This window comes from Rissa tridactyla, chromosome 4 (genome assembly GCF_028500815.1).
Source record: "Rissa tridactyla isolate bRisTri1 chromosome 4, bRisTri1.patW.cur.20221130, whole genome shotgun sequence".
Classification (NCBI taxonomy): Eukaryota; Metazoa; Chordata; class Aves; order Charadriiformes; family Laridae; genus Rissa; species Rissa tridactyla.
The window spans coordinates 45,185,228-45,210,978 of NC_071469.1; the positions used below are offsets into that span (position 1 = coordinate 45,185,228).

Consider the following 25,751-nt stretch of genomic DNA (forward strand, 5'->3'; position numbering starts at 1 on the left):
GAGGTAAGTTCTCCACTGATTTGCTAATGGGCAGGTGTGCACCAAGAAAGCTTTACAAGTCTAATTAAACAGTTATGCGCTTTTACAAGTGTAACTTATTCCACCCTCCGATACCTTCCCCCTACTTACCTGAAAGAGAAGAAAATGCTACTGCTGGGAGTAGGATTTTCCCCAGTGAATTTGCATCTCCACGGCTGCGTCAGCCGGGGACCACACTTCCTCAGACCCTCAGGCAGCAGAGCTCTGCAAGACGGCTTCTCCTGTAGACATGGCCGTGCTCCCTCCTCCCATCTGCCCACCCTTTTCAATCTGATGCAGAGACCTTAGGCATGACATCACTTAACATCTTCCCATCACGTCACAGGACGTTTTCATTTAGCTGAATTGGGTTTGATTTGCCATTACCTCCCACCATGGCAGCACTTCTTGCCAACTTACCTTTCTGGTGACTACCGTACATAAGTAGATGACATGCCTGCTTCTATGCAATTTAAAGCTGGACAAGTGTATACTTCTATATTTGCAACACAAAATAAAGAGACAGTAATGGTGGCTATTCGTTTCCCTCTCTGCTAAGTACTCTTTGCACACAGGTAAGAGGACGCTTTCTCTTGCTGAGAAGCATTGCCAGTCCCAGAGGGCTGACTGCTTGTTCCCTGCGGCCACACAAAACTGCCCCATGGAACAGTTAACTGCTCTGAGTCTGCCAACTGCCTTTTGATGCATCACTTTTTGATAAGCCGTAGGTTATGAACTGAGATTTTTGAGACAGAGGTTACCTTGAAGGAAGCTGTCAAGCTTTGTGCGGATCAGGTTCTAATAATGGGTTCTGGAACCAAGCTCCAACATTAGCTGCTAGATGTCTTAGCACCGGTTTTGTTTTAGGAAATACTGGATGCTAAAGACTAAAAGCACAAGAAACACTGAAATAGTTTTTGTCCCTTTCTGAAGGAAATTATTGAAGAAAAGCTATTACTGTCCTGTGACTAAATCAGTGGATGCCTTTTCTCCAGTCTCGTTTATTTAGTAGCATACACACTTCAGAGTAACAAACACTCAACCAATACAGTCAATGTCAAAAGTGACCGTGGTCAGCATTGCATTGTAGTGTTCAGAACGGATGCACTGTGGATGAATACAGGCCATTCGATCTCAGTACCTTAAGAATAACAAATAATAACAACAGCAATACAAAAAAAAATAGCAAGAGCCCTCTGAGATACTTAAGGGTTTGGTCCAACTCCCATTGAAATATTTCCCTATAATAGGAACTGGATCAGATATTAAATGAATTCCCGCCCCCCAATTAAAAAAAAAAAAACAAAAACAAACAAACAAACAAAAAAACCCAAGGGATTTCATTTTTACCACTTTGGTTAAGTTTCATCCAAATTTATATCCTTGTGGGGACCCAATACCCATCACTTTTAAACTCTTTGTGCATTTCTTTTTTTATTGCACCTTCCTCCAAAAAATCTCACAGCATCTTGCAGGCAATAATGAAGGACAGCCTCACGCCATTCCTGTGAGGTAAGTAAGTATGTACTATTCTCATCTGTAAAATGGGAACAAAACTGAGGCCTAGGATACTTGTCCAAAGCCAAAAAAACAAGTCACTGAAAGCTGAGGGACAGAAGTCCTACTGCTAGATTCACACAGGAATGCAGCAGCTACAGCAGTTAAGTGTTGCTGCATCTAACTAGTGAGTTTAAAGCCTGTGGTGCCTAAGTGAGAGGTCAGCTGTTCAGCACCACTGGGCCAGCGTAGCTTACCAGGCTGTGGAAACACACATGCTCGCGGTGTCTCCAGAATGAGGCAACATCTCAGCGGAGGCATTAAATAACCACATTCTGGACTCGTATGAGAAGTCCCTTGGTTAGCATGCGTCAGCTCTTCTATGTTACATGCCTGCGCACAGACATCACGTTCACCCTCTGGTAAAGATAAGCTTATTCAAGGCAGCTTACCCCATAGTGAAAGAAGGCTACGCTTCTACAGGATCACGTGAGCGTACACAGACAGGCACGCTGGGCCATCCGATGACAATCAAGATATCAAACGTACCCTGTGGTAGGTTGCTCACGAGCTCACAGCCTCCAGCCCCTCAGAGCTCCAGTGCTCAGTTGCAGTCCTCCACTCGCAGTTTGCTAATGAACAGCTGCCTCCTTTCCTCCTTTCCCATAACAGCAGCAGAAGATTGTGGCTGCTTCCCTTCTAATCCCTTCATAAGCCAAAGGGACATTTAAAAACTAACTTGCTAGAACTGTTTATCACCTAGATTGAGTTTCCAGACCAGGGGCTGCTATAGCAGAGGTGTTTTTTTTCTCCTGACCTTTTCAACAACTGCAGAGGAATGGATCATTCTCTATGCTTTCCCCCAAGACCACGTACTGCAACCCATCCAGGTGCTAGCAGCAGGTGGGTTTTTTGGAAGCTGCTGGTACCGTGTTGCTTCTAGTTCTCCTTTAGAACTGGACAGCCATTCTAAAAGTTTGTCTCAAATTCTCAACTGACATTTAAGCATCGACTTTTTACCCTCTAAATCGCCCCTCTAGAAAATAAGTTACACTGGTGCAAAAGATTCACGTATGTGGTAACAGAAGAAAGAAATTTAACTCTGAAGATTAATCGGGCAAACCACTAATGAATTCTATCAATCACCTTAACAGTCTAATTTCTAACTTTTTTTTTATTATTACTGTGGTTGGACTGCTGGCAATTGCCGCCTCATAGAAAAGATTATTAAAGTTCTCTCCTGTGAGATCTATTTACTTCCTCTTCTCCTTTAGCACTGCTAACCCATGGCTTACCTGTCGGCTGCAGGAAAGGAAGAAGACAACCTTTTTTTTTTTTTTTTAAAATTGTATGAAATTCACAACAGATTAATTTGTCATCTCATAGCAGTTCAAAAGTTGAAGGCATCTGGAATGACAGTATCTGTGCTCTCTACTGAAGCCTCACTGTCACTTAAAAAAGTGTAAACCCTCTGAAACATCTAAGTGGAAAATTCATTAACATACTATCATGAAAATAAAACTGGGAGGCCACAGAAGTCTAAATTTGCACTGAACTGCAAAACTAATTACAAATTCAAACAACTTCTGGTTTAGGATGAAATGTTTCCACATGTCATTACTTCCCACAGGATACACCCTCTATGTCCATCTAACTTTTAGGTCCAACTGAGCTTGAATTTTTAATACTGATGTTTTGTTTGGAGGTGATGAAAAAGTCATTAAATCTGACTGATCTCTTAGTACAGTAGTGTGTTTTCTGAAGTAACTCCTTTTAGAAATTATTCTAGGCCATTCAGTTGTAATTACAAATGTTATAGATACATTTTGTTCCAGTTCTGGACTCTACAGTCTTTTTTTGCTCATGCTTACAATTATTATTCAACTATCAGTTTCCCAAAGCATGGGGTCACCTTGATATATCCCAAATTTCTCAGAATCTCTTCTGAACACGGGACATGGGCAAAAGACAGCAATTTCTGATCAATGTGCAATACCAGCTTTACATGTTGAAAGGGAATTAAAAATCAAATAGCAATGTAAGTCTTGTCCTCATTTTGAAAACTGCATCATCACATTATTAATGTTAAAACCTGGAATGTGAGTGAACATGTGAATACTGATAGTATTTATACTGCTTGTACTTAAAGAACTGTTTTAGTGACTAGAAGCAACCAACAGAGAAGGTATGTGAAACCATTACAAGAAATCACTTCAGTCTTTCTTGATTTAACCTAAACACTGTGAATTTTCTGTGGCTGTGCCCGGGCCACAGCAAAAGAAGAATGAACCACAGATGGCCCTGTGATTCCAGACGGGGACTAGGGGATGGGATACATGGACATTCCTTCCCCCAAACTGCCCTGAGTTAAAAGCTGGTACCTTGGAGGAAGGATGCCTGGCAATTATCATTAGTGTAATGCTGTGAATGCAGAAACATTACCTTCCTGATCGCTGCGCCAGTCTATACGCTGAAGTGGCAGCATCGTATTGGGAACAGGAACATGGCCAAGAAGTCACGTGCATTCAGAGTCAGTCAAACCATGATCTTAAGAGATCACGTTGGTTGCTGGCTAGTGGCACGAGTGTGTGTGTGTGTGTGCGCGTATATAGGGGCTTTGTCTTTAAAAACAAACAAACCTTGAGAAAAAAAAACCCCTTAGTTCCCTGGTCTGTGGCTGATTTTCAGAACTGCAGTTCAACTGCAAGAGGCCAAACTTGCCAAGCTAGGCACTTTTCCAACAGCCCACCCAGTCTGAAAGTCAAACGTTTTTGGAGACAATAGGCTGCTATTCTCTCCCTAGAGTATTTGTAATCTCCTGAGAGGCTACATAAAAGCAAAGGCTGTTCTTGGATAGAAGTGAATCCGGGATAGGGTAGGGAAGAAGAGGAATGGTCAACAGCAGTTACCGCATCCAGCCACTATAAACTGCTGTCTCCCTTTACTCCAGGTTTCTTGTGATTATCACCCCTTTCCACCTTGTGCACACTGTAACACAATACAGCAGAAGTTGTTGGTCCAACCTATAGTGTACACAGGAGCAAGGAGACTTGGAATTAGGGGAGGAAGAAAACCCACACCGCTCTTGCTGGTTTCAAAACTATGCAGTTCCCTGAAAAATTGTTATTCCTACCCTGAATCCCCAAGCACTTGCTCTGGTTCACTAAGAAGTAATCTGGAGTCCCATCTGTTTGCCAGAAATCTGAATCATTCTGGTTTACCATACAGATCTCTTGACTCATGCTGGTGTGATTCCTGAGTATGGAGATCTTCATTCTCTGAGGACCAGTCTGAAGTTAGGCCGGTGCAATACAGACCAATCTGGAGTTATTTAGGTTCATAGAGGGCCGACGTAAAGTCATTTTGATGACTAACTGCTGGGTTCTGGATGCAGCTCCCTCTGTACTGGTGACCTCAGGAGTCTGGAGGGAGTTAAAGGTTTCCTTCTGAGTGATCCCAGTAGAGCAGAAAGTTACAGAGCAGCCCTGCAAGTCTTGTGCCATGCTCAACTCATCTTTCAGTGATGCTTTCCAAGATGCCAATCAAATTGTCCAGTCCCAACAAGTACCCATCCTCCCTGTTGCCTTCTTGCCAGGGGATCCTGTGATCCAGTGTCTGCCCATCAGGGAGAAGTGTGGTCTTTCCAAAATCAATCAGCCACACATTGGCATTCCCACTGCCATCATGTACAAAAAGTAGTGAACTTCCAACGACCTGGAAGACAGATTGAGGTGATGTGGTTAAAGACACATCTTTAGCTCTCTCCCCATCACTTAGTGCGTCCCACTAAGAAGATGATGTCCTCAATGACCTTTTCACCTGTGACCCAACAGACTGTTGGGCTGCACTTACACATTGACAATTTACATACCCAATTTGCATAACCATATCAATCAGTAACGTATTAATGGGTCTGTAGGTGGGAAAAGGGACCCAGTAGACAAAGCAAAGAAAAGCAGTTCTCCAGCTCACTTAGCAGCAGGTCTCAATTTAAGCAATTCAGCAAAAGACAGTGACTACTTTCAAAGACCACGACCCACGATTAACAAAAAATGCCTCTAGTGAGAAGAGGAAATCAACAAGATAAAATAAAATCTCAAGATCTCAAAATCTTGAGCTGTAACAAGCAGAACTTACAAAGCTAACGATGCCTTCTCCACAGCAAAGCACACAAGGAGAACATATAGAGCCGAATTATACAGTGGTTTAATGTAAATCCAGTATACCAAAGTCATAGCCAAACTACAACTGAATGCTACTGTAGCAAATGCAAGCTTCCACATTACCATTCACCCATAAAGATTCCCACTGGAACACACAGAGGTCAGAGAAACCACAGGAAACTGGTACTAATCAACCATTCCCTGCAGTGGCCCAGAGCTACGTTACAAAGATGGGAGGATTTATTATTCCTCAACTGGTTTAATCTTCTGTATCATTGTAATGGAGGCTTTGGGCTATCTGTGTTGTTAACATATATTAGTTTTCTTCTACTACAAACTCCTTTCTATTAGTACAGCAGGCTATTCTGAAGTACATCTGAATGACCAAACGAAGCTGCAAAGCACCTGCACGGCACTACACTCACTGCTCACCTCATGTCGCTTGAAGAAGTCTGAGGATTCAAGAATTATATGAATTTCCTGCAGACGCTTGAGGTATTTTTTCTGGAGGAGGAAAAAAACAAACTGTAAACATTGAAGTAAAGAATGAATGAAGATATTCTGTTTACAAGAGTCAATATAATGAAGAGATCATGTTAATTTTAGACTAGATAGAGGTCCTTCACAACAACAGGTTCATCATTTGAAAGTCAAACTGAAAACACACATTCATAGTGAATGAACAGACTGGAGCTTCTCTGCTGCGTGTGTTACACCAAGCATAATTATCTGTCTTGCTTTGGATGCAGTGAGATAGCATCTGGCTGCACACCTTCTGCATCCCCCCCCCCCTTTTTTTTTTCTTTTTAAATGAAGAGAAAAAAGTTTCAAGCAATTAAAAATCTTTCAGTTCTCCACAGTGAAAAGGGAATGAAATTGTGTTAGAGAGACAAGGAGTTCCAACCATGCTGAAATAACAATACAGGAATTTCTCTTTGAGGCTAATCTCACACATAGGAGCACAGTCAGCCACCAATCTCACTTCCTGCCCCCATCCTCTGGTTTTATCCTCTCCAGACTGAATTCCCAAATGACAAGTTTTCCTGCCAACACAATCCTTACTCAGACACCATCTATGCATCTCTGATGCATCTAACACTCATGGTCAAAGCTGACTGCAAGCCATAAGTCAGATCCACCAATGTTTTGCTATCAGGAGGAACCTGAGCTCAACTCATGGCAAGAACTGCCAGAACTGGTCTCAGAGAACTACTTCTCACAGCCCACCACGCCACCATGTCTACTCCATCTGCTGAGAGGCACGGGAAGTCCAAACCATGTTCCTCCTTGATAGTTTCATTGATCTTTCTTGTACCAGAGGACGCGCAGCCCTGAAGCAAGTTCATTGGGTCAAAGGTCAGTGAACCTGAATAGTTCAGACTCACCAGAATAGTTGTGTTGCCCTCAATGAATTCCACAAAAACCTGTAGAACTTGCTCCTGTGTCTTCGTAGTTTTGAAGTTTGTGTTACATGTTCCATCTGCCTTCTGCACAAAAACACACAAAGATACAAGACAATTTATATTACACACACACCATTCCCTTCGTCTGTCAATCCTCTTGAACCATCAGCAGCTCAGCTCTTGCTAACCAGATGAAAGTGAGTAGCTGAACAGGAAGAGGGCAGATAAACCAAGCAAGAAGGGGAGGAAAGACAGAAAAGCTGATTGGATAACTTAAAATGGCACTTCATTTCCTGTTGAGTGCAGTTAAAAAAAAAAAAGTCATGGTATTACCAGCTTGCAGGAGGGTTTTCTCACACGTCAGTACTAGCAGTGCAAAGTTCAATGGGGCAAACCACAGTAAGCTCTTTGGTTGTCCTCTCATCTAGCTTGGTGTAGTCAAACCCTGGCTGGAGGTGTAAGGGGACATTTTCAAACCCAATACTAGTCCTTTTTGTTTGGTTGGGTTTTTTTAATTTTTGTTTTTCAATGGGAAAATCAAAGAATTGCAGTTCAGACTCAGTTCCCAATATAACTTTGCACATTAACATGACCCAGAAGTCACAGAACAGAAAGCTAGTTGCAGCCAAGAACAACTCGGGATTTGCAATGCTCAGAGTGACACAAATGCTAGCAGTGACAAAGCAGGTGTGTGAATTTTGGCAAAGAACAGTGCATGCATGCTTGCACCCAACTGGGTCCTGGAGAAATTCAGAGTATTTTTGGGCTAGCGGTACAACTTATCACCCATTCAGTAGCATCCTGCTACTGAAAAAACAATTTTTATGTGCTGGTAGTGACTGGTTTGTGCTTGTGGGGTTACAAGTAAAGAGCAGTGCATGAATCGTTGATATCTGTTCAACACAGACTATATGAATATGCATTTCTCCAAGAGCATCCCTGTTGCTTCAAGAGAAACAACTATGAGCTTTTAGGACTCACATGTAAAATAGTTGGTAGCCTGCATACACTAAAAGCCTGCAAGATTATGACACTGTATTCTTCTCCATCATATCAGTCCAATGAAGTTCCTCGTCTCCATTATAAGACTAAATCAAGAGGTCATCAAAATGTGTCGCCTCTCACATGTTAAAAGTCACCGCACCAAAACCGGGTAAATTCAGTTCCAGTCTCAGCAGGTAAAACACTATTTACTCCACAGCAGACCTCGGCCCCTAGTATATACATGAAAAAAAATCTGGTAATGCTAAACTTCCAGATTTATCATGCAAGAGAATGAACTGACTGAATGGCAAAGCCATGCAGAACAGCCTCCCACCTACCAGACTTCCTAGAAGCAGAATAAACAGAACTTTATTCCGAGGCTGTGGGCCAGATACAAGTGTGGCATGTCAGCCTGATGAGATGTGTACGTTATGCAAGTGAAGTTCAGCAGGTAGGCAGTGAAAGTTAGGAGCCATCTGATCTGATGTATGATAAGATAATACTCAACACACACAGAAATTTGGAATGTTGTCTGATGCCTTGTACCTCTTCACTGGAGTAATGTTGTTTTAAAAAAAAAAAAAAAGTAAAAAAATTCTGCCGGTGCCCCAAATCCCAGAGCAAAGTCTGAAATAGCTACTGTGTGTTCCCTTTTCGTCCTTTTTGCCTAGACAGACAAATTGTTTGCTTCCCTGTTGTTTAGAAACACTTCCATGATTTTGCTCCTTTGCAGTGGTTGGCAGGAAATCTAACTGATGCCTGACTTTACTTGCTGTAAACAACATCCAGATTTTGAACGGCACCATCCCTCCTATTCTCTACCAGGTCCTTGCTACAACTCTGGATGTATCTGTTCCCCACGAAGCACTCACTTGACTTGCCGCTTGAAGTCATACATTTGCCAGGGCCTCCACAGACATTCCTGCACAGCAGAGCAGTTCATTGCGCAGTGTGGCTAGTGGGTCACTTGCAGCACTTCTCATTACATGTGACAGTGTCACGGCTAGCAGAAGGGCAGGTCTGGCTGCTCCATAAAATAGTGCTACCTATATTAATCTGTGTGGTCTTGCTCAGATTCCTCTGCAGAATGCCCTTAACAGGCTCTGGGGTAAGGTTGTGACCTAAATGGATTCACAAAGATTTACGAATCAAATCTGATGTCCTGGAAAAATGGCTATCCCTGATCCACAGCTAAAGAAAGAAGGAACTTCCCAAACTGCACAGAGGTTCAGTGACAGAACGGGAAAACAGAACCCCTGATTCTCAGCCCCACACATCTCTGCTCTGCAAAACTACTGATGTTGTAGAGACACTGTTTGTGATGTCTGGCCTTCAGACAGCCCCTTCCAGTGAGGAAACCTGCATTCTGAATCTGGCAGGCGCAAGAGACTGAGTGTCAGGTGCCAGATGTAAGGAAACGCAACGGTTCCAACTATTTTTCATAAGAGGAAGAGGGAAAAATCCCATAGGTAAACCTGGCCTGATTTCAGAGATAGGGAAGCAAGGCAAGGAAAAAAGATGGATCAACCTAAAGAGAAAAGGCACCCACTGATGAAGAAGGAGTGCATACAGTGAATAAGATCTCATTTACTGGAATCCACTTCACAGAAGTTGCTATGATATCAGTTTCTTTGCTTCTGCTTTTTACTCCTGCAGCCACAGGGCAGGAATGACCAAACCCAACATAACTGTTCAGCTAACTCCAGGAGTTATCAGGGCACTCGGGGAAAACAACCCCTTTTTCCCATCAACCACTAGCTGGCACCACTGATCCTTATAGGCTCTCCTTTCAAAATGGGGATCTCTATAGCATGGCTTTGCTTTTCTGCAAATATACAGAATTGGATGTACAGTTCAGCTACAGGGAAACAGTGCAGGGACTACTGATTTAGCTGTATTGCTTGAACAATACATTTTTCTCCATATAAAAAAAATAAGAGAATACCTACATCCCTCATAACAGCACAGGGAGACAGAGGAAAATGTAATGTACTGCAGTACTCCAAAGCATTTCCTGTGCTTAATAAAAGATTAGGTATTTGTGTCCTGTTTTGCACAGTTACAGCATTGTCTCAACAGAGGGAATTATCATGCAGTCTGTGGGCCATACTGCTCTTACCCACCTCTGACAACCAGACAAACCATAAAGAATAGGCCAGGACGTTTTACTGGAGCTCCTCTGCGCTCCTTTAACTCAGTTGCTCTCCAGGACTCGACGTAAATGCCTAAGTCTTCTACACTGACTATCTTTCCAAGAACATATCTAAAAGGCCTCAAGATCATCTAGGCTTCTAATTCCGTTACACGGAGTATCCAAAGGCCTAAGTGGTATAGGAATAAAACAGGTATCTTGATAACACAATTAGATGGCTAAAGGGTAAGACAGGAAGTGTCTTGGCCGGACTGGAGCCAGATCATCTACCACCCAGACAGTTCCTGTGTGAGGATGCCTGTGTGTAACAGCCTGGAGTGGGTGGCACAGCATACAGGGGGCCAGCACAGCATGAGCTGGAAGCCCTAGTTCCTGTATCACAGCAGGAGAATCCGTGAATGAGGAAGGGAGAAGACAACAAAGGGAAGGAGAGAAGAAGGGGTGTTTAAAGAGCCTCTGCTACCCTCTTTCATCCCTTTTTTCTTCCTATGTGCTTGAAGTATGAAATGGAAGCAAAGCTCATCCAGATTCTAATTTACAATGTCCTAACATACCTAAATTAAATGTATATGCTCTGGGAACATTCGGAAATCACACAGGGTAACCCATGCTAACTTCTTCATAGCTGTCCCATCACAGGCTTCAGGTAACAAGTATTCATCCACAGTGTGGGTGGGTTTGGGCAGCCCTCACCACGCTCTCTGCTGCTACACCACTATCCAAACCCAAGCGAACTAGTTCAAGGCTAGCTGCAGCAGGCCTGGGCAAGCAGAAAGCACAACTCTGGATTCCAGCACGTGTTAACATTGAAGTAATCGAGTCAGGTGGCTGATATTCTGAGAGTAGGTCCTAATGGGTTTCTGGGTAGGTGTGTGACATTGTCATGGAGCACAACAAATATCAAGAATTAATGGGTAGGGAAAAAAAATTGCCAGGGTTCTTCCATGGCTGTAAGGTAGCATCCCAGGAATGGTATAGGGGCACAAATTTATCCATCAAGAATAGCAGATGGACTTTGTTGATGGAGAAATTTTATTTTTGGTTGTTTTGGCTTTATTCCAGCTTCATCTATACCAGCTATTGTAATATACTTAAAAGGAAAAGGGATTTCCTCAATCCCAAGAATATCTAAGCTAATGCTTTTAACATGCGTTGCAAATAAGCATAACTGGAACAAAAAAAACCCACTTTACTGTGATTCACTTGAAATAAAGGTGTATCATTCCCAGATAAAAAAAAGTAATGTCATGGGGAGAGGCCGTTATTTCTTCAGTTCTGAGTTTTTCTTTATAAGAGTCTCATTTTCATTGTGTCTGCTCTGTGTACCTGCTTGGATCCTTCCTGCAATGTCTCTGTGGTTGAGCCAAGTACGGCTGATGTGCATTCGATGCTTAACTTCATTGACAGTACTCTGTTATAATTACTACGGATGTTTTAAAACGACAATACACTGAACTCTTGTGGCTTTAATTAGTGCATTTTCACATAATCCTTTGGAAAAACTGGCTACTGATGAGTACTTTTTGATTAATCAACAAATCAAACAAAGTTCAGTCTCCAAGATCAGGCAGAAGTGAAACTATTACCTTAATCCCTTCAATCCTGAAGCCCAGGTTGGCACTAGAGCTGATGGTTTCCCTCCACTGCATGTATCGGGGTTTGGTGACAGCATGCTGGGCATTCTCTTCAGCTGTGGGAGCAAGAGGATCCACTTCAATCATTTTCTTGTACATGTCCTTACGCAGCTTTGGTTTCTCACGGGCCTTAGTCAACTCTTCCTCCAGGTATGTCCTGCAAAAACATCACATCCCAACAAAACTGTAAGGACTCCCCAAACATTTCTTTTTACAACTTACAACCTGCCCTCAAGAAATGTCAACCAGGAAAGTTGTTATCATTACCCCAGTTTTGCATATGGGGAAACTAAAAAAAACTAAAAAAACTAAAAAGAACATGGACTAATGACTGCACAGGCATATTTAGCGAAACAGTTCCAGGAATCAGGAGTTGTGTCATTCACTTGTTCTAACTATACCTTTACTTACTGTTACATGTCATTGTCATATCCTGCTTACAGAATGGAAGAAAGCTGAATTCCTACTGTGCCATGAAATAGAACTGTATTTTCAGAGGACAGTTAGGAGAGATCATTTACAGTGAAATCAAAAGCAATTAAGGCTGCTGAAGTCTTACTGTCTTCTCTCTCCTAAAAAAACCCAAACCAACCCAGTCTTGTGATTTTTTTAGGCCTCAGAAAGCAATTAAGGTTTTACTTAACACATCACACGATGAAAGACAGAATCCTTCATATAGTAAAAATGACAGAGTAAAGCAGATTATCTGAGCAACTCCAAATCAGAAAAGATAACCTAAGAGCAGGAAGGTGAAAGGTGACAAACCTTCCACGTTTTGCTGTTATCACTCAACCCGTTAATCTTGTAACCGTTAGAAAGGCACTATCCATGTTCACTACATTCCACTGGACTCCTAGAGCTTGTCTCTCTCCACAAAGCTTGTACTTTATCAGGCACATGGAGTGTACTTTCTTCAACACAGTGTAATAAACCAGGCAGGTGTTTAGGAGATGCTGTCACTCATTACCAGAATGTCACCTACTCTGAATAAAATATGTACTGCTGCAAATCCTTCTCCTCTTTCTTCTGGGCATACCAATGCTACACATTTCTACTCTGATTTAGCTGACAATTCATTTAAGATTCTGCATCTATTTGAAAAGGCTTGTCTGAACTCCTGTAAGTTGAATAACTCATTTATGACAGTAACTCTTGAGCATCTGAGCTGGCACACAAAAGATTACGATGACAGTTCATACCTCTCTGTACTGTTGCTCCAGGCTCTCAACAGATTCCTTATCTATTTGTTATGCTTAGATACCATTTTTGAGGTTTTCCTCTCAATCACAGATAACAAAAGGAAAAGAAAGCGAGAATCTGGACAACAAGGTGATAGCATCATGGAAATGTCAGAGTAGGGAAAAAACACAGGTCATTCCTGAGCAGATGGTCAAGTCTTTTCTTTACAAAAAAGATCAATACCAGCAAAGGCTCATTCAAGCGTTGGAAATGGGCTTTCACACTGCTATTCAGTCATTCACATTTGGAGATGGGAATTTTACTCTTTGTGGGTCTTTTTGAATTACTGCATACACAAAGATTAAATGAACTGTCAGTGAACGAATCATGTAATTTTTTTCCCCCCATGTATTATCAGGCCACTGCAGAGAAACTTTGTCTTAAGTCACCCCTGAAAATGTCTCAATGTGCATAGTTTCTGAGGCTATAGATCAGTCAGTTTACAGAATCCATGTACAATCAGGCAACAATGGGACATACTCTCCTCAGCTTGTCCAAGGCGATTGCCAAACCAACAACAGGTTGTCTGGACTGAATGCCAAGGCTCCAAAAATGTTACCAAACTTCTCCAGACAGAGCATGACCACATCCCCCCGCCCCTTCCCCCACTTCCTTCAAATGCATTTGGGTCAGAAAGCACTTCTTTCATGTACCCCACCTGATCCCCATCTTGCAGTCCATCACACAAGGCCCTTCAAAATCAGTAAGCAAGTCATCCAGCTGAATGTAGCTCTCGCCATCTCTCTCCACCACACCATGGAAGCAAGGGACACAGGAGCGTAGCGGGTCTTTCATCAATCGCTCAAAACACTCTTTTTCATTCTCTGAGAAGCGTTTGAGAATCTTCCCACTATCGGCTGCCTTGAAACTCCCTAAAAAAGAAAATCAAACACATGCTGACAAGACTGACCTGCAAAAAAGAAAACCACCTTCCTCTACCACTTCAGCTTCATCTACCTCAGCCTCATGACACCAGTTACAGATTTCCCCTGAAAAGAGAATATGCTTTTCATAAAAAATAAAACACCCAGGACAAACACAGCCATTGGCAGTGAAAGTCCATTTGGATACATTCCCATGTCAGAATTTATAGCTTTAAGGAGTGCAGCTGCTCGAGGCCATCGGGTTTTTTTCATGCTAAACTCTTTGTTAGGATATCCAACACTACTTTACTTATTAAAATGCAAAGAAAGAAGCCACAAGCCAGAACTTATTAATCCTCTGACAGGCTATTTTAAAGCTGCATAACGCGGCTAGTGTTGGCTTTGTCCTTAATCCTCACATAGGGTATACCTGCTGAGTGTGTACGTACCGAGGCAGTACGGTCAATCGGTGATCATTAAACAGCCACGAACAGGCCAGAAGCCAAGCACTACCCTTTCTACACACGCACGCTGTGACTGCGCACGCGTGTTCCTCCAGGCACTGCCTCTTCTCCAGAGCCCTGCTAGTCTTGCAGGTACAGCCTGTAGTGCAATTGCTTTTTTACAGCCCTGTGTCTGAATGGTATCCAGTACAAATGACAATCTGCATAGGCCAAGATTGGCAGTAATTAGACTCCAGCTGTGGAAGTCGCTCTCTGGTCCCGCAACCTGACAATAACATCTGAGGAAAGTACAGGTTTCATTCAGAGGTACCCTTTAATCTACACGACATAAAACAGGCACCAAAGTAGGACCCTCATTAATCCTGCAGCTAATGCTCAACTTCTATCACAACAGGATCCTTCAGCCATTGCAAACTGGTTCTTCCCTGACAAATCCTATAACTGGCACTGCCTCAGCACAAGGGCAAAGGTGGTGATGGCCCAAGTTTTAGTTTGGAAAGAACTTGTCATATCAGAGAAGAACAGCTGCAAGAAGGATGGACTAAATGCAATCACAGAAAACTATCTAAAGCAACGTGGAGCAGTATCTCTCCTCATCTTCTAGTAACCTCTTAACCCGACTCTTCCTACCCTACTACACAAGCCTCCAGAATGGTTGTGATTACACGACTAGTGACTGCATCACTCCACACAGATCAAGCCAACCCCACACACGCTGTGGTAAGAACTGCAATAAGACTGGGTCATCTTGGCTTTCTGCATGATGTAAGTCAGACCCAGCAACACCTCTAAGTAAAATACAGCTGCTCCATTTCTAGGGCTAAATAAATTTCTCTGCACAGCTTTGAAGTGCATCATATTAGTGCATTAACATATAAAGAGGTGGTTCAGGTACTGCATTAAAGCACGATGCAGCGTAGGTGCCTGCCCACATGTGTACTAATAAACCCCGCACTATCACTTTAGGAACAAGGGCTGCATAGGAATTAACTGAAGCACGAGAGAAGCAAACCTGATAACTTCTCTTGATTTTTTTTTTTGTCTGACGAATGAAACAAAGCCTATATCAGGAGCACACTTAACTTCCACAGACATAAAACTAGATCCAGCTGACTGAGCTCCTCCTTGCACTCACACAGTTAGCGATGACAGACTCACAATGCAATACCTGGTCAGCAAGTCAATTTTCACCAGATTTGTTTTCCACCCAAAGATTTCCACCCATGTTCAGATAAGGGGCTTGCAGTTGGTATTAGAAACACTGTCCTTGCCAGAGCTGAGGCACATACAGGCACAGACAGTAATCCTTCCAACTAGGGAAGTAACTTATTGGCTACTCAGTCAAGAAAGATGATAACATACCACAACCAACAGCAACGGATGGGCCAGGGCTTCAACTCCCCAGACCCTCTTATTTCTCTCTAACGCTTATTTTACACATATCACCTTACAAGGATGCATTGGGACCCTGGCTCTTCCAGAGTCTGACCATTGCTTCCTTGCTCATGTCATCTCACTTCCCCTTCCCTATTCCCCCACAACTGAAGGAAAGAAGTTCTAGTTCACAGATTCACGTGATATTGCCTGCTTCCTTTTACCTGAAGGAAGGAAAGAGAGAAACACTGTTTTCCTTGCTGCTGCCATCCCCACTCCAGAGACAAACACATTGAAGAGATCCATCTCACCTGTATGCCCAGCCAACTGCACCCATGAGTAGCGTTTCTTGAAGGGGCTGATGACTGGTAAGTTAACCATGGTTTTAATTGTATGCCATGCCTTTTTCTGAAATACAAAGAAAAGAAATATTAAGTTGGGCAAAAGCTCAAATCCTGACATGCCACAAACCTAGCACATAGCTTCATGCACATTGAATTGTTCCTCGCTAATTTTTAAGCGCTCGAAGGTGGAACCACAGAACAGACACGATGATCATAATTGGAAAAATACGCACATAAAACCAAGAATGAACAAATACTCAAATATAATGCCCTACCATCCACAAGAAAGCTGCTTGCAAGAAATAATAAAAAAAAAAGTGTCACTGCACGTCATAGGCCTGTTCTTAGCCACACCTGACCCTCTCCGTGTCTGAGTCATGCAGTATGCGGAAAGCAGATGCTGAACACACACTTCTGCACATTTAAGTTTCCATGAGACATGAACATAAGCTGTTTGCCACTGTCAGCAATACTTCCTTTCCCAGAGAACTTCAGCATCACCTCGTGATTAACGGCTTTCTCCGAGTCAGCAGGTGAGTCTTACTGCGACAGATGCATAGAAAATGCATCTCTAGTTGGACACAGAGGTCTCTCAGCACCCATTGACAATGAGCTGTAGAATCTAATCCAGGTCACAGATTTTCCTGCTCCCTCCCCTCTTTCCCAATCTTGTTACTTTTTAACAAAGCTGGGCATTGCTGTGGCCACCTTTGGCTGTGGCACACTGCAGCTGTCTGGATACCGCTGCAGGCAGACAGGGAAACGGAGCAGCTGCTCACAAACAGCAGCTGAGTGCTCTGTCACAAAGGCAGAAAGGTGAAAAAAAAGAAAAAAAAGTAGAAAGTGAAAAAGTCATGTGCTCTGGAACTGAAACCCAGCTGGGAGAGAACCCCAGCCCACTGGCGTTCAGGTTACACTCTGAGGGATCCCAAAGTGCTTTACAAACAAGGACCACAGGCTCATTTCTTCTGTCACTAGGACACGATACCCTGCTGGAGAAAGAGACAGAGCTGCACAGTACTTGTGGGTGACAATTTAGTGCTGAGGGGGTTTTGCTGAGATCAAGTATAGCTGGAGATAAGGCAGCATTTACAGAAGTGCTTATCAACGGCCTAACTAGGATTCACCAAAATCAATGGGAGGCATTGATTTCACTGAAAACAAGTTTAGGTCATTGCTCAACACCTGAAAAATCCACCTTCAAAACAACCACATCTCTCTAGCAGCGATATTGATCTGACAATTCAGATGCTTAGGATACGTATTTTTTTATTGTCTTCTACAATATACTTCTACAGAAGTGAAAAATACAAAAAGTGAAATAGCATCCAATGATACACAGGCAAAATGTAGCTCTTCAGATCACTCTCTAACCCGGCAATCCTTCCCAAAACTAGTTGGCTTATACCACGTTTCTTACAAGGTATTCTCTAGCAATGATGGTCACTGTGTGAGGGCAAAACCCTGCATCTATCTTAGAATGTATCAAGAGGATATGTGAACTCACAGATGCAAGCGATCTTTTTTTAAGGATTTGTCTTCACAAGAAAGTTTTAAGTTATGCTGCAAGTTAAACTGACATAACAATATAATCACCATCTGAACATAGTTATTCTGAAATAAGATTGATTCTTCCAATTTACCCTTGCAGTGCTAAACAGCAACTTGGCTCTATCACAGAGCTAGCTGCTTTTTAGTAAGGATAAGAGAGACTCTCATACACCACTTATAAATGTCCATTGCCTCCCTCTGGAGAAACGTGCAGTGTAACTATTGTTATTCAATTAGCAAAGGTAAATTACTTTTGTATATTCTATTTGCCAGATTTAACTGATGGCAGAAGCCCTCCAGTCTACTCTGCTGTTGCTACTCCAGCTGGACACAGCTGTAAGTTACTTAAAGAAGAGTTGAAAGTAAACATCATTCTGAATTAATGTGACTTCTTTGAATGTAACTTCTGCCAAAGATTTAGTTTTTGAAGATTCCAGCCCAGTTTTCAGAGTAACACTGCTTTTCCCCCCCCATCCCTTCATCAGAAGTCATCATTGCTCCATAACTCTCCTGTAAATCACACGGAATCATAGAATGGTTCGGGTTGGAAGGGACCTCAAAGATCATTTAGTTCCAACCCCCCGGCCATGGGCAGGGACACCTCCCACTAGACCAGGCTGCTCAAAGCTCCATCCAGCGTGGCCTTGAACACTTCCAGGGATGGGGTATCCACAGCTTCTCTGAGCAGACTGTTCCAGTGCCTCACCACCCTCACAGTAAAGAATTTCTTCCTGATGTCCAATCTAAATCTACCCTCTTTCAGTTTGAGGCCATTACCCCGTGTCCAATACTCATCATAATGTCCCACTCCTAACAAACTGCATCCTGTCTCCCAACGAGTTGTCATACTGCTACATCCAGGAGTGATGAGAAGCTCAGCTTTTCAAGGAATGCACATCAACTGTCAATGTAACACCACACTCCAGAGGCTTTCCCGCCTCCTCCCTCCCACCTACCCCTAAGAAGCTGCAGCTTTTATTTGTACTGTGGGTGTGAAGGAGAGACAAGGGGCCAAATTCAGCCCCAGCTCAAGTGGACTTTGGCTGCTTAGGTTACAGCTGCCTTGGATAAGTATGTTTAAGCTACTCATCCAATAAGCAGACACTGACAATTTTTAATTTTTTATTTATTTTAAATAATGTCTTCACAGTCCTCCCTCAAGGCAGGGAAAGCATGAGGCTCAAGCTCGGAGGGAAAGGACCGCTTCCAGACCCATCCCACGTGGCGTCCTGCCATCGGCAGGGGTTCAGCAGTTGCACTTTCCTCTACTGCAACTTCCAGTCTCCCAACTCACTCAACCCGGGATGCAAATCGCCAGGATGCAAACAGGGCTGCATGCTGTTGGAGCAGTGGTGTGAGTGGGAAGATGAAAACTTTGTGTGCCTGCTGTGGGAGGAATCTTTCTCACTTCTATTTCTAAAGCAAGATTTCTTCCTCTTTGTTAGCAATGGTATTATGTGCTTTTCAAATCACCGCTTTATGCTGCAATGGCAAGGAGGACTGCTACCACTGCCCATCTGCATTTGCAGTCCAGATCTCCCTCAGTCCCTGTTTCTTCTAGATTCCTGCTCCGTCTTCCTTGATCTTTTGCTTTGCCTGGGTATCTCCAAGAAATTCTTCCAGATTTCCAGCCACTGTATGCTATTCACATATATTCAGGGAAAACTCAGATATCTCTGTATTGGGATTGCCTGAATCAGATGCCCTTGACATTACCGATGCTGTTTTATATGCCTTCTGGGATCAATATACACAAACCATTCCAAAAGGGCCAAGAGGCAAGCGTGAGAAATATTAACATTCTTAGATTCAGCATATAAGTTACTCAGTGTGAACTGTAACTGACACACTACACATATATGTCTTCCTAGGCAATAAAAGGTGTGGGATGCTGAAGAGGGGAAAAGCTATTTTCCTGCCAACAGGTCAGCCTGTGTGACAGGCTGTGCCACGGGAACTGGGTCCCTGGTAGCAAACAAACAAAAATTCAGGGGAGGAGAGAATGGTAGAACCGATTTCCACAACGCAGCCACAATGCATGCAAAGGATGGTGGCTTGGTATCTGACATCGATCTGTGTTATCCGGATTACTCTTCTGAACTTGAAGCGCAGCACTGAAGAGAAGCATACATCCATGCAGCAGATGTGGCAGACTTGCTCTGTGTTAGCACTAGCACGTGCAGACAAAATGCCAGGCAGATGAGGTATTCCCAACCTATTGAACCCTGGATACAGGTGGCTGTTGCCATCATGCCTATCCATTAAGAAACAGGAAAGATGAGCAGCAACCAAGGGCCAGTGGTTTCTGTGACCACAGCTTTCTCCAGGCCTCTTCCCATGACTGAGAGCACAAACTTTATACATCACTAGTACACAGACACACAGCCATCATGATCCTGCCCAAATACACCAGCAGGACTTGGCTGAGGAAAATCCACTAAACTCACTGAGAGCCATTTCATCCATTTTAAGGAGTTTTGGCTCAGGCCTCACTGTCCCCAAGAATCAATCCACAGGAACTAACCGGCTTTCCTGAAACCCTCCCACCAGTTCAGGACAAGGGCTGTAACATCCTAATAGTCAAGCTCGCTGAACAGGTAAGCGTAGACTCCCTGAACTCGGTGGGGTTTTTTGGGTCGACACTGCTGGTGTTTTACAGGCAGTACAGAACAACTGAAATCTCTCTCTGAGCGTACACTGAATCCCTCAGGGACAAATGAGCCACTCTGACTCCTAAGGACGTTGGGGGATAGGGACCTGAACCCTCCTCTGCTGTTCTGTGGAAAAATAAATAAAATCACTCCCTTATTTAACGATAAAATGAAAACAAAGATCTCTGTTCTGTGAAGACCTTAAACACATATAACTACCCTCAGACAAGCGCTGACAAACAGGCAAGATACACAGGAATTTGTAGAATTGAGCCATAAGTGAAGAAATTACAATAATTAAAAACAACAATCACATCTAAACTAGTAAGTTTCAGGGGAGGGAATAAGAAAACCCTTTTCTTCAGAAAAAAACCCCAAAACTTATCAGTTTTAATAATCCTAGCATGTTACCTGAAACTATAGTGAGTTAAAGAACACAAGTACATTCAAATGTAACATAAATCAAGAGGGTCCCTAAAAAAGTTCATTTTTCCATCATCAGCAGAGTGAAGGAATAGTTTCTTGCCTGACCTGGTAGATTTTCATGGAAATTCTGCTAGACTATAGTAAACAGTGATCCTTGAATCCTTTTTCCAGGAAAATTTCAGGAGTTTCTTTATCCAAGATCCTGTTGTCTTTTTTTGTGCACTAGTACAAAGCCTACGCAAGCCTACAGAGAGCTATTATGACAGCAAGAAACAAAAGGGTAGTGAGAAATTTCTTTGTAATCTTTTTTTTTGATCCCGTAAAAGGCTTTAAGAAAGAGTATTTAATTGTCAGTCATCATAATCTACTGTTCTCTTAAAGTCTTTACATCACTCAGGCTAAATTCTGCCACTCTGGGACACGGGGGCTGAAATCTGATCTGTATTGCTGGTTGCCACTGCCTACTCAGTGTCTCACTAACTCCTAGAAGGAACAAGGTTCCTCCACAGGGACTTGCAGGGAGCACAGAAAACTATAATTATCAAAAAGTTACTACACGCGTTTCAAAATAGTTCTGGAAGAGCCGTGTGCCCAAAACGCAAAAGCACTGAGCAACACCTTGCCTGGCAATCTTAGTCAACACAGTGCAAATGAGCAAGCATGCGAGAAGGTGATGGGTGTTGGCCCCTTTCCGGACACGGTAACCGTAACAATAGGGACTGGAAAAGTAACACCTGGGAACCTATCGGACCATTAGCTGGAACTGCCTTCTACACACGGGCCCTAAGCTAACACTAAGCATTACTAAACTGAGTATCAGTTACGACTTATCCATGCACTATATTAGTCATTCTCCAGTGGCTCACCTTTCTGCTGTGATTTTTTTTTTCCCCACTTCTCTTCCTTCCTGGGTCACACACTAGCACCCATATTACTCCGAGTGCTACAACAAATACTCATAAGGTCCATAAGATTATTCACAGAGCTGTCGTAAGCATCAGTGTGAGCAGATGGTAGGGTCTAGTCCTGCAAATAGCTCTCGGTTAATATTTGTTCCTCCTAAACTCTGTGTATGTTTTAAAGTTTTATTATTGTTTCAGCTTTACTTTTTATAGTATATACACTTACTTAACTCAATAAATGTTTTTAAAGCCCCACAAGTTAATTTCATCTACAAAATCATTGACTGTTTTATTTAGTTTATTAAAACTGAAATAAACCGGCTTGAAAGCTAGTTTGTTTTCTTAATTTTTTTATGCTATTTTACTAAAGTACTTAATTCAATTTGGAAAATGAAATTAACATATTCAGATTTGTTCTCCATTTTCAGTAGTTTGTCACTTTTTTTGACTTGGCTTTGACCTGACATACTGGACCTGCACATACAAAGAACTTAAATGTAGGTCCAAAGCTACTAACCATATTATTTTAATGAACTAAGCCTAACTGGAACAAAACTTTGCTTTCATCTGTCTCAATGCAGCCATTACCTGCTGTTACCGTAAAAAGCTTCCATAAGAAGTCATTTTGAGTGGACCACAACCAAGACAATTACTAGCTTAATTTAATAACCCTGTAGTTAGGTATGCTTCTCTGTGTGTTAATGTAATCAATAACTACAATGCTATAATTACAACCTATTAAAAAGAGTCACAAACATTTAAACAAAGAATCTACTGCTTTGTCAAAGTCACGATATTCTACCAAGACAAGTTGTTATCAGCATAATTTCCCCCAAACCAGTGAGTTTTCCATCGGTGCAGCTTTACAGCAGCCAGCTTCAAAGGTTATTAGGAATTTCATTTTTTCAAAGGAGTGCAGCTCTGGGACAGCCAACCATATGGTTTCATCTCTTGGAGAGATCAGGGGATTTGAGTGATCTTATATAAAAAAATAAAAAATTAAAAGATAGTGAGAGTTGCTGAGCAACACAGTATCTTTTTGGTTACAGTCACAGAATTTGCCTACTGAAGGATTCTGGTTTTGAGTTCTTTCAGTTTGAGGCTTAGTGTAGTTGTCTTTGCAGATCTGAAAGAGGCAGGCAGTTGACTTGGTCAGATCCAGATCCTGGCACAGCATTTTTACGGCCAATATAAGAAAATTATAATTATCCTTGTTTTTTCTTCTAATAATATATACATACATGCACACTTCTAAAATATCTAAAGCAGCTAGTAAAACCTTTCCATCGCAGTTGATCAAAATTCCGTGACTTTCTTTTTTTCAATTGTCCAGACTATAACAACTTGTAGGCTTGGGATCATTTGGTATTTGAAGAAACTTAGAAGACCTAACAAGACATCATACTGCAGTGCAGAAAGTGAGGCACGCATGACATTTTTCCCTTATTTGTTGGGAGAAATATAACTTAAATATCCACAAAGGCTCTGCGTAGTAGGGACACAAGGTACAAGCTTTGCCCATAGCTAAAACAAAAGTACCCCAAATAGCAAAGAAAATCCCTGAGTTAAAGCACTTACTTTATACTTTCAGCAGCCAGTTTCTGTGTTTTTGCCCCTCATTAAAGGTTTCTGGAATCCTCAAACTAAGGAGGTTCTTCCTGCCAAGTCTACTACCCACTTGGCTGAATCAGACATGAATCACAAATTGAGACAAAGATCTCAATGGGTGGGAGGTGAAAGAGCAAGTCAACAAGAAGAATGCTCCCCAAGCAAGCTCCAACAGGAATACGTGAGCAAACGCTCACACAAATCTTTATAACTAAGTTTCTGAGTGCAACGCTTGATTCAGCTCCCAAGATAGGGTGAGGCTCTTACAGAACTGACTTAGCCCCATTACTACCACATTTCAGCTTGTCACCAGGCAGTAAACAGGTTCCTGATGCACACAAACACTAGTCCACAACAGTGATTGTTGATTACTAGACAAAAAGGTAGACAATTACTAGACAATTTAGGGCCAGAATCAAAACATTGCTCTACGATAACTTACATCAATGGACAGCCCAGCCCAGCGTCTGCAGATCTGAGCACCTGCTTTAAGAAGTCTGTGCCCTAACCCGATACACAACAGCATCACTCTTCAGACTGTCAGAAGTGCTATGCCAACCAACATCAACTGATAATTTGTCCAAGGCGCTGCAACTGGCCTTCTGCCAGGGCAGCTGTGTAACTTCAAATGCTGTCAGCTCTCACTCAAGGAATACAGTGTAACCATGTCCCTGAACAAGAAAATCACTGAGCAATCTCTACATGCCAGACACCCTGGGAGCCTTGACCATCCTTGTATCTGCTTCAGTCCCCAAAGGAACTAACACTCTCTGCTTTCTCACACAGTTGATCTTCCTATGGTATACAAGTGCCAGCTGGAGCTGTAAGACTGATGATCAGCAGCAAAGGAGGACACACACTCCTAAAGAAGAACGGCAGTTCGCACGCTACACGAGCAACTTCCTGAGCAGCTCCTCTCATCAGACTGCCAGGCAAACTGTGACTACACCTTCATCTCTCCCTCCCTCTCTGTCACCATCCAGCCTCCAAAGCTTTGAGAAGAAACGGTGCTCAGCCTGTACTTAGCCCTTAACGCTTCCGGTTTTGCATTCAACCATGGGTGAGGGCCACAGCTGCTCAACCAGTGTTTGGCAGGTGTATCCTCTGACTGCAGGGTTTTCGTTTCCTGTTTGTACCACACTTGAGATGGGCTGGGCTAAACCTTCAGAACCATGAGAAACACTTAATGCAATAAGCAGAAACGAAGCTGCAAGACAGAAGCCTCAGGTTCCTGTGTTTTCTCCTCACCATGCAGTGAGATGCATAGGTTCTTTGGCTGTCTGCTCTTCAGGATACCTGGTAAGCTTGTTGGATATTCACTATGCCTGGACTAAGGGAAGAAGTAAAGAAAAGAGAAATGGATGGCCAATATTGGATGGAATTACTAGGAGCGCAAAAACCCACGTCCCACTCCACAGTTGGATTCTACTTGTAATTCCAGGAGCAGCGTCTCTCCAAATCAGAGCAAAATGAAGTGTGAAGAAGTGAAAGCATTGCTTGCCTTTCTGCAAACAGCAACAAGAGCTGCAGTCTGCTGACTATTTTGCAGGAATAAACATTGGGACTTTGCTTCTGATCATTATCAAGTGAAATACCTACTACCTTTATGTTATTCCCAGGCCAAAAGCCAAGATAGTCAAGAAATTAGATAGGTTTAAAGCTGCACTGTCACAAAGGCTTCCTTCAACTTTTCTCACTGAGATGTTGTAAAAGCCAATACTGTTGACTGAAAGACATATTTTAATAAGAATCAACATTTTCTGATCTAAGAGATACTAAAATGTATACCTTTGATGGCAGGCATTAAACATGGCTATTATATCTATCTTCGCAGCTTGTGCTCTGCTCTGAAAGACACCGGTTCTCTAACAGGATGGAGCTCTGACACCTGTCCCTACTGAACTCAGGAAAACTGAACCAAAGAGGTTTTGCCCCTACTAGGGTTCTGCCTGAACATCAGTCTTGCTGGAAATTGAAATGTTATTATCCAAGAAGTAAATGGAAAGTTTCTCATTAAGGGAAAGTTGACTCACTTTCAGAGCCCAGACATTTGAGATTTATCCAGGCTGTCCATCACCCAGAACAATTTTGTGGTAAATCAAACATCACTTTAGCAGATGGTGTGGCAGAAGGAAAGAAATCTTTCTTAACCTCCAAAACAACTGCAGTTTAAATCTTCAGAAGCTTCCTATGCCACAGTTTGGCAATTTGAGAATTTTCTGCCCTTCCTCCATTTATCCTCGGCTTGCCATGGGTCACTGATTGATATCACCGGTCATAAGAAAGGGACGTCCAGAAAGACAACACTCTTTAGATGCAAAAACGAACCTAACATCCCATTAGGCAGGACACAGAATTACCAGTTCCAAACAGGATGAGTATTTGGGAATACTGAAAACCCAAACACATCCACACTCCTCTATACATAGACCAATAAATAGGTTCAGCCTAAAACATAAGCACAATTTGTTAAGGCAC

At 42.6% G+C, this 25,751-nt stretch overlaps 1 protein-coding gene across 2 annotated transcripts in view; it reads right to left on the reverse strand.

Annotated features, from left to right (window-relative positions):
• Positions 1 to 999: 999 nt before the first annotated feature.
• The window catches only part of ITPKA (inositol-trisphosphate 3-kinase A), a 40,197-nt gene continuing 15,445 nt past the window's right edge, over positions 1,000 to 25,751 (reverse strand). For both annotated transcript variants that reach the window (XM_054201122.1, XM_054201123.1), the window contains 6 exons: positions 16,103 to 16,199; positions 13,749 to 13,962; positions 11,804 to 12,008; positions 7,064 to 7,165; positions 6,111 to 6,182; positions 1,000 to 5,229 (listed from right to left, as the gene is read on the reverse strand). In XM_054201122.1, the coding sequence (XP_054057097.1) occupies positions 5,026 to 5,229; positions 6,111 to 6,182; positions 7,064 to 7,165; positions 11,804 to 12,008; positions 13,749 to 13,962; positions 16,103 to 16,199 (894 nt within the window). In that variant the 3' untranslated portion in view covers positions 1,000 to 5,025. The remainder of the gene's footprint in view (positions 5,230 to 6,110; positions 6,183 to 7,063; positions 7,166 to 11,803; positions 12,009 to 13,748; positions 13,963 to 16,102; positions 16,200 to 25,751) is intronic.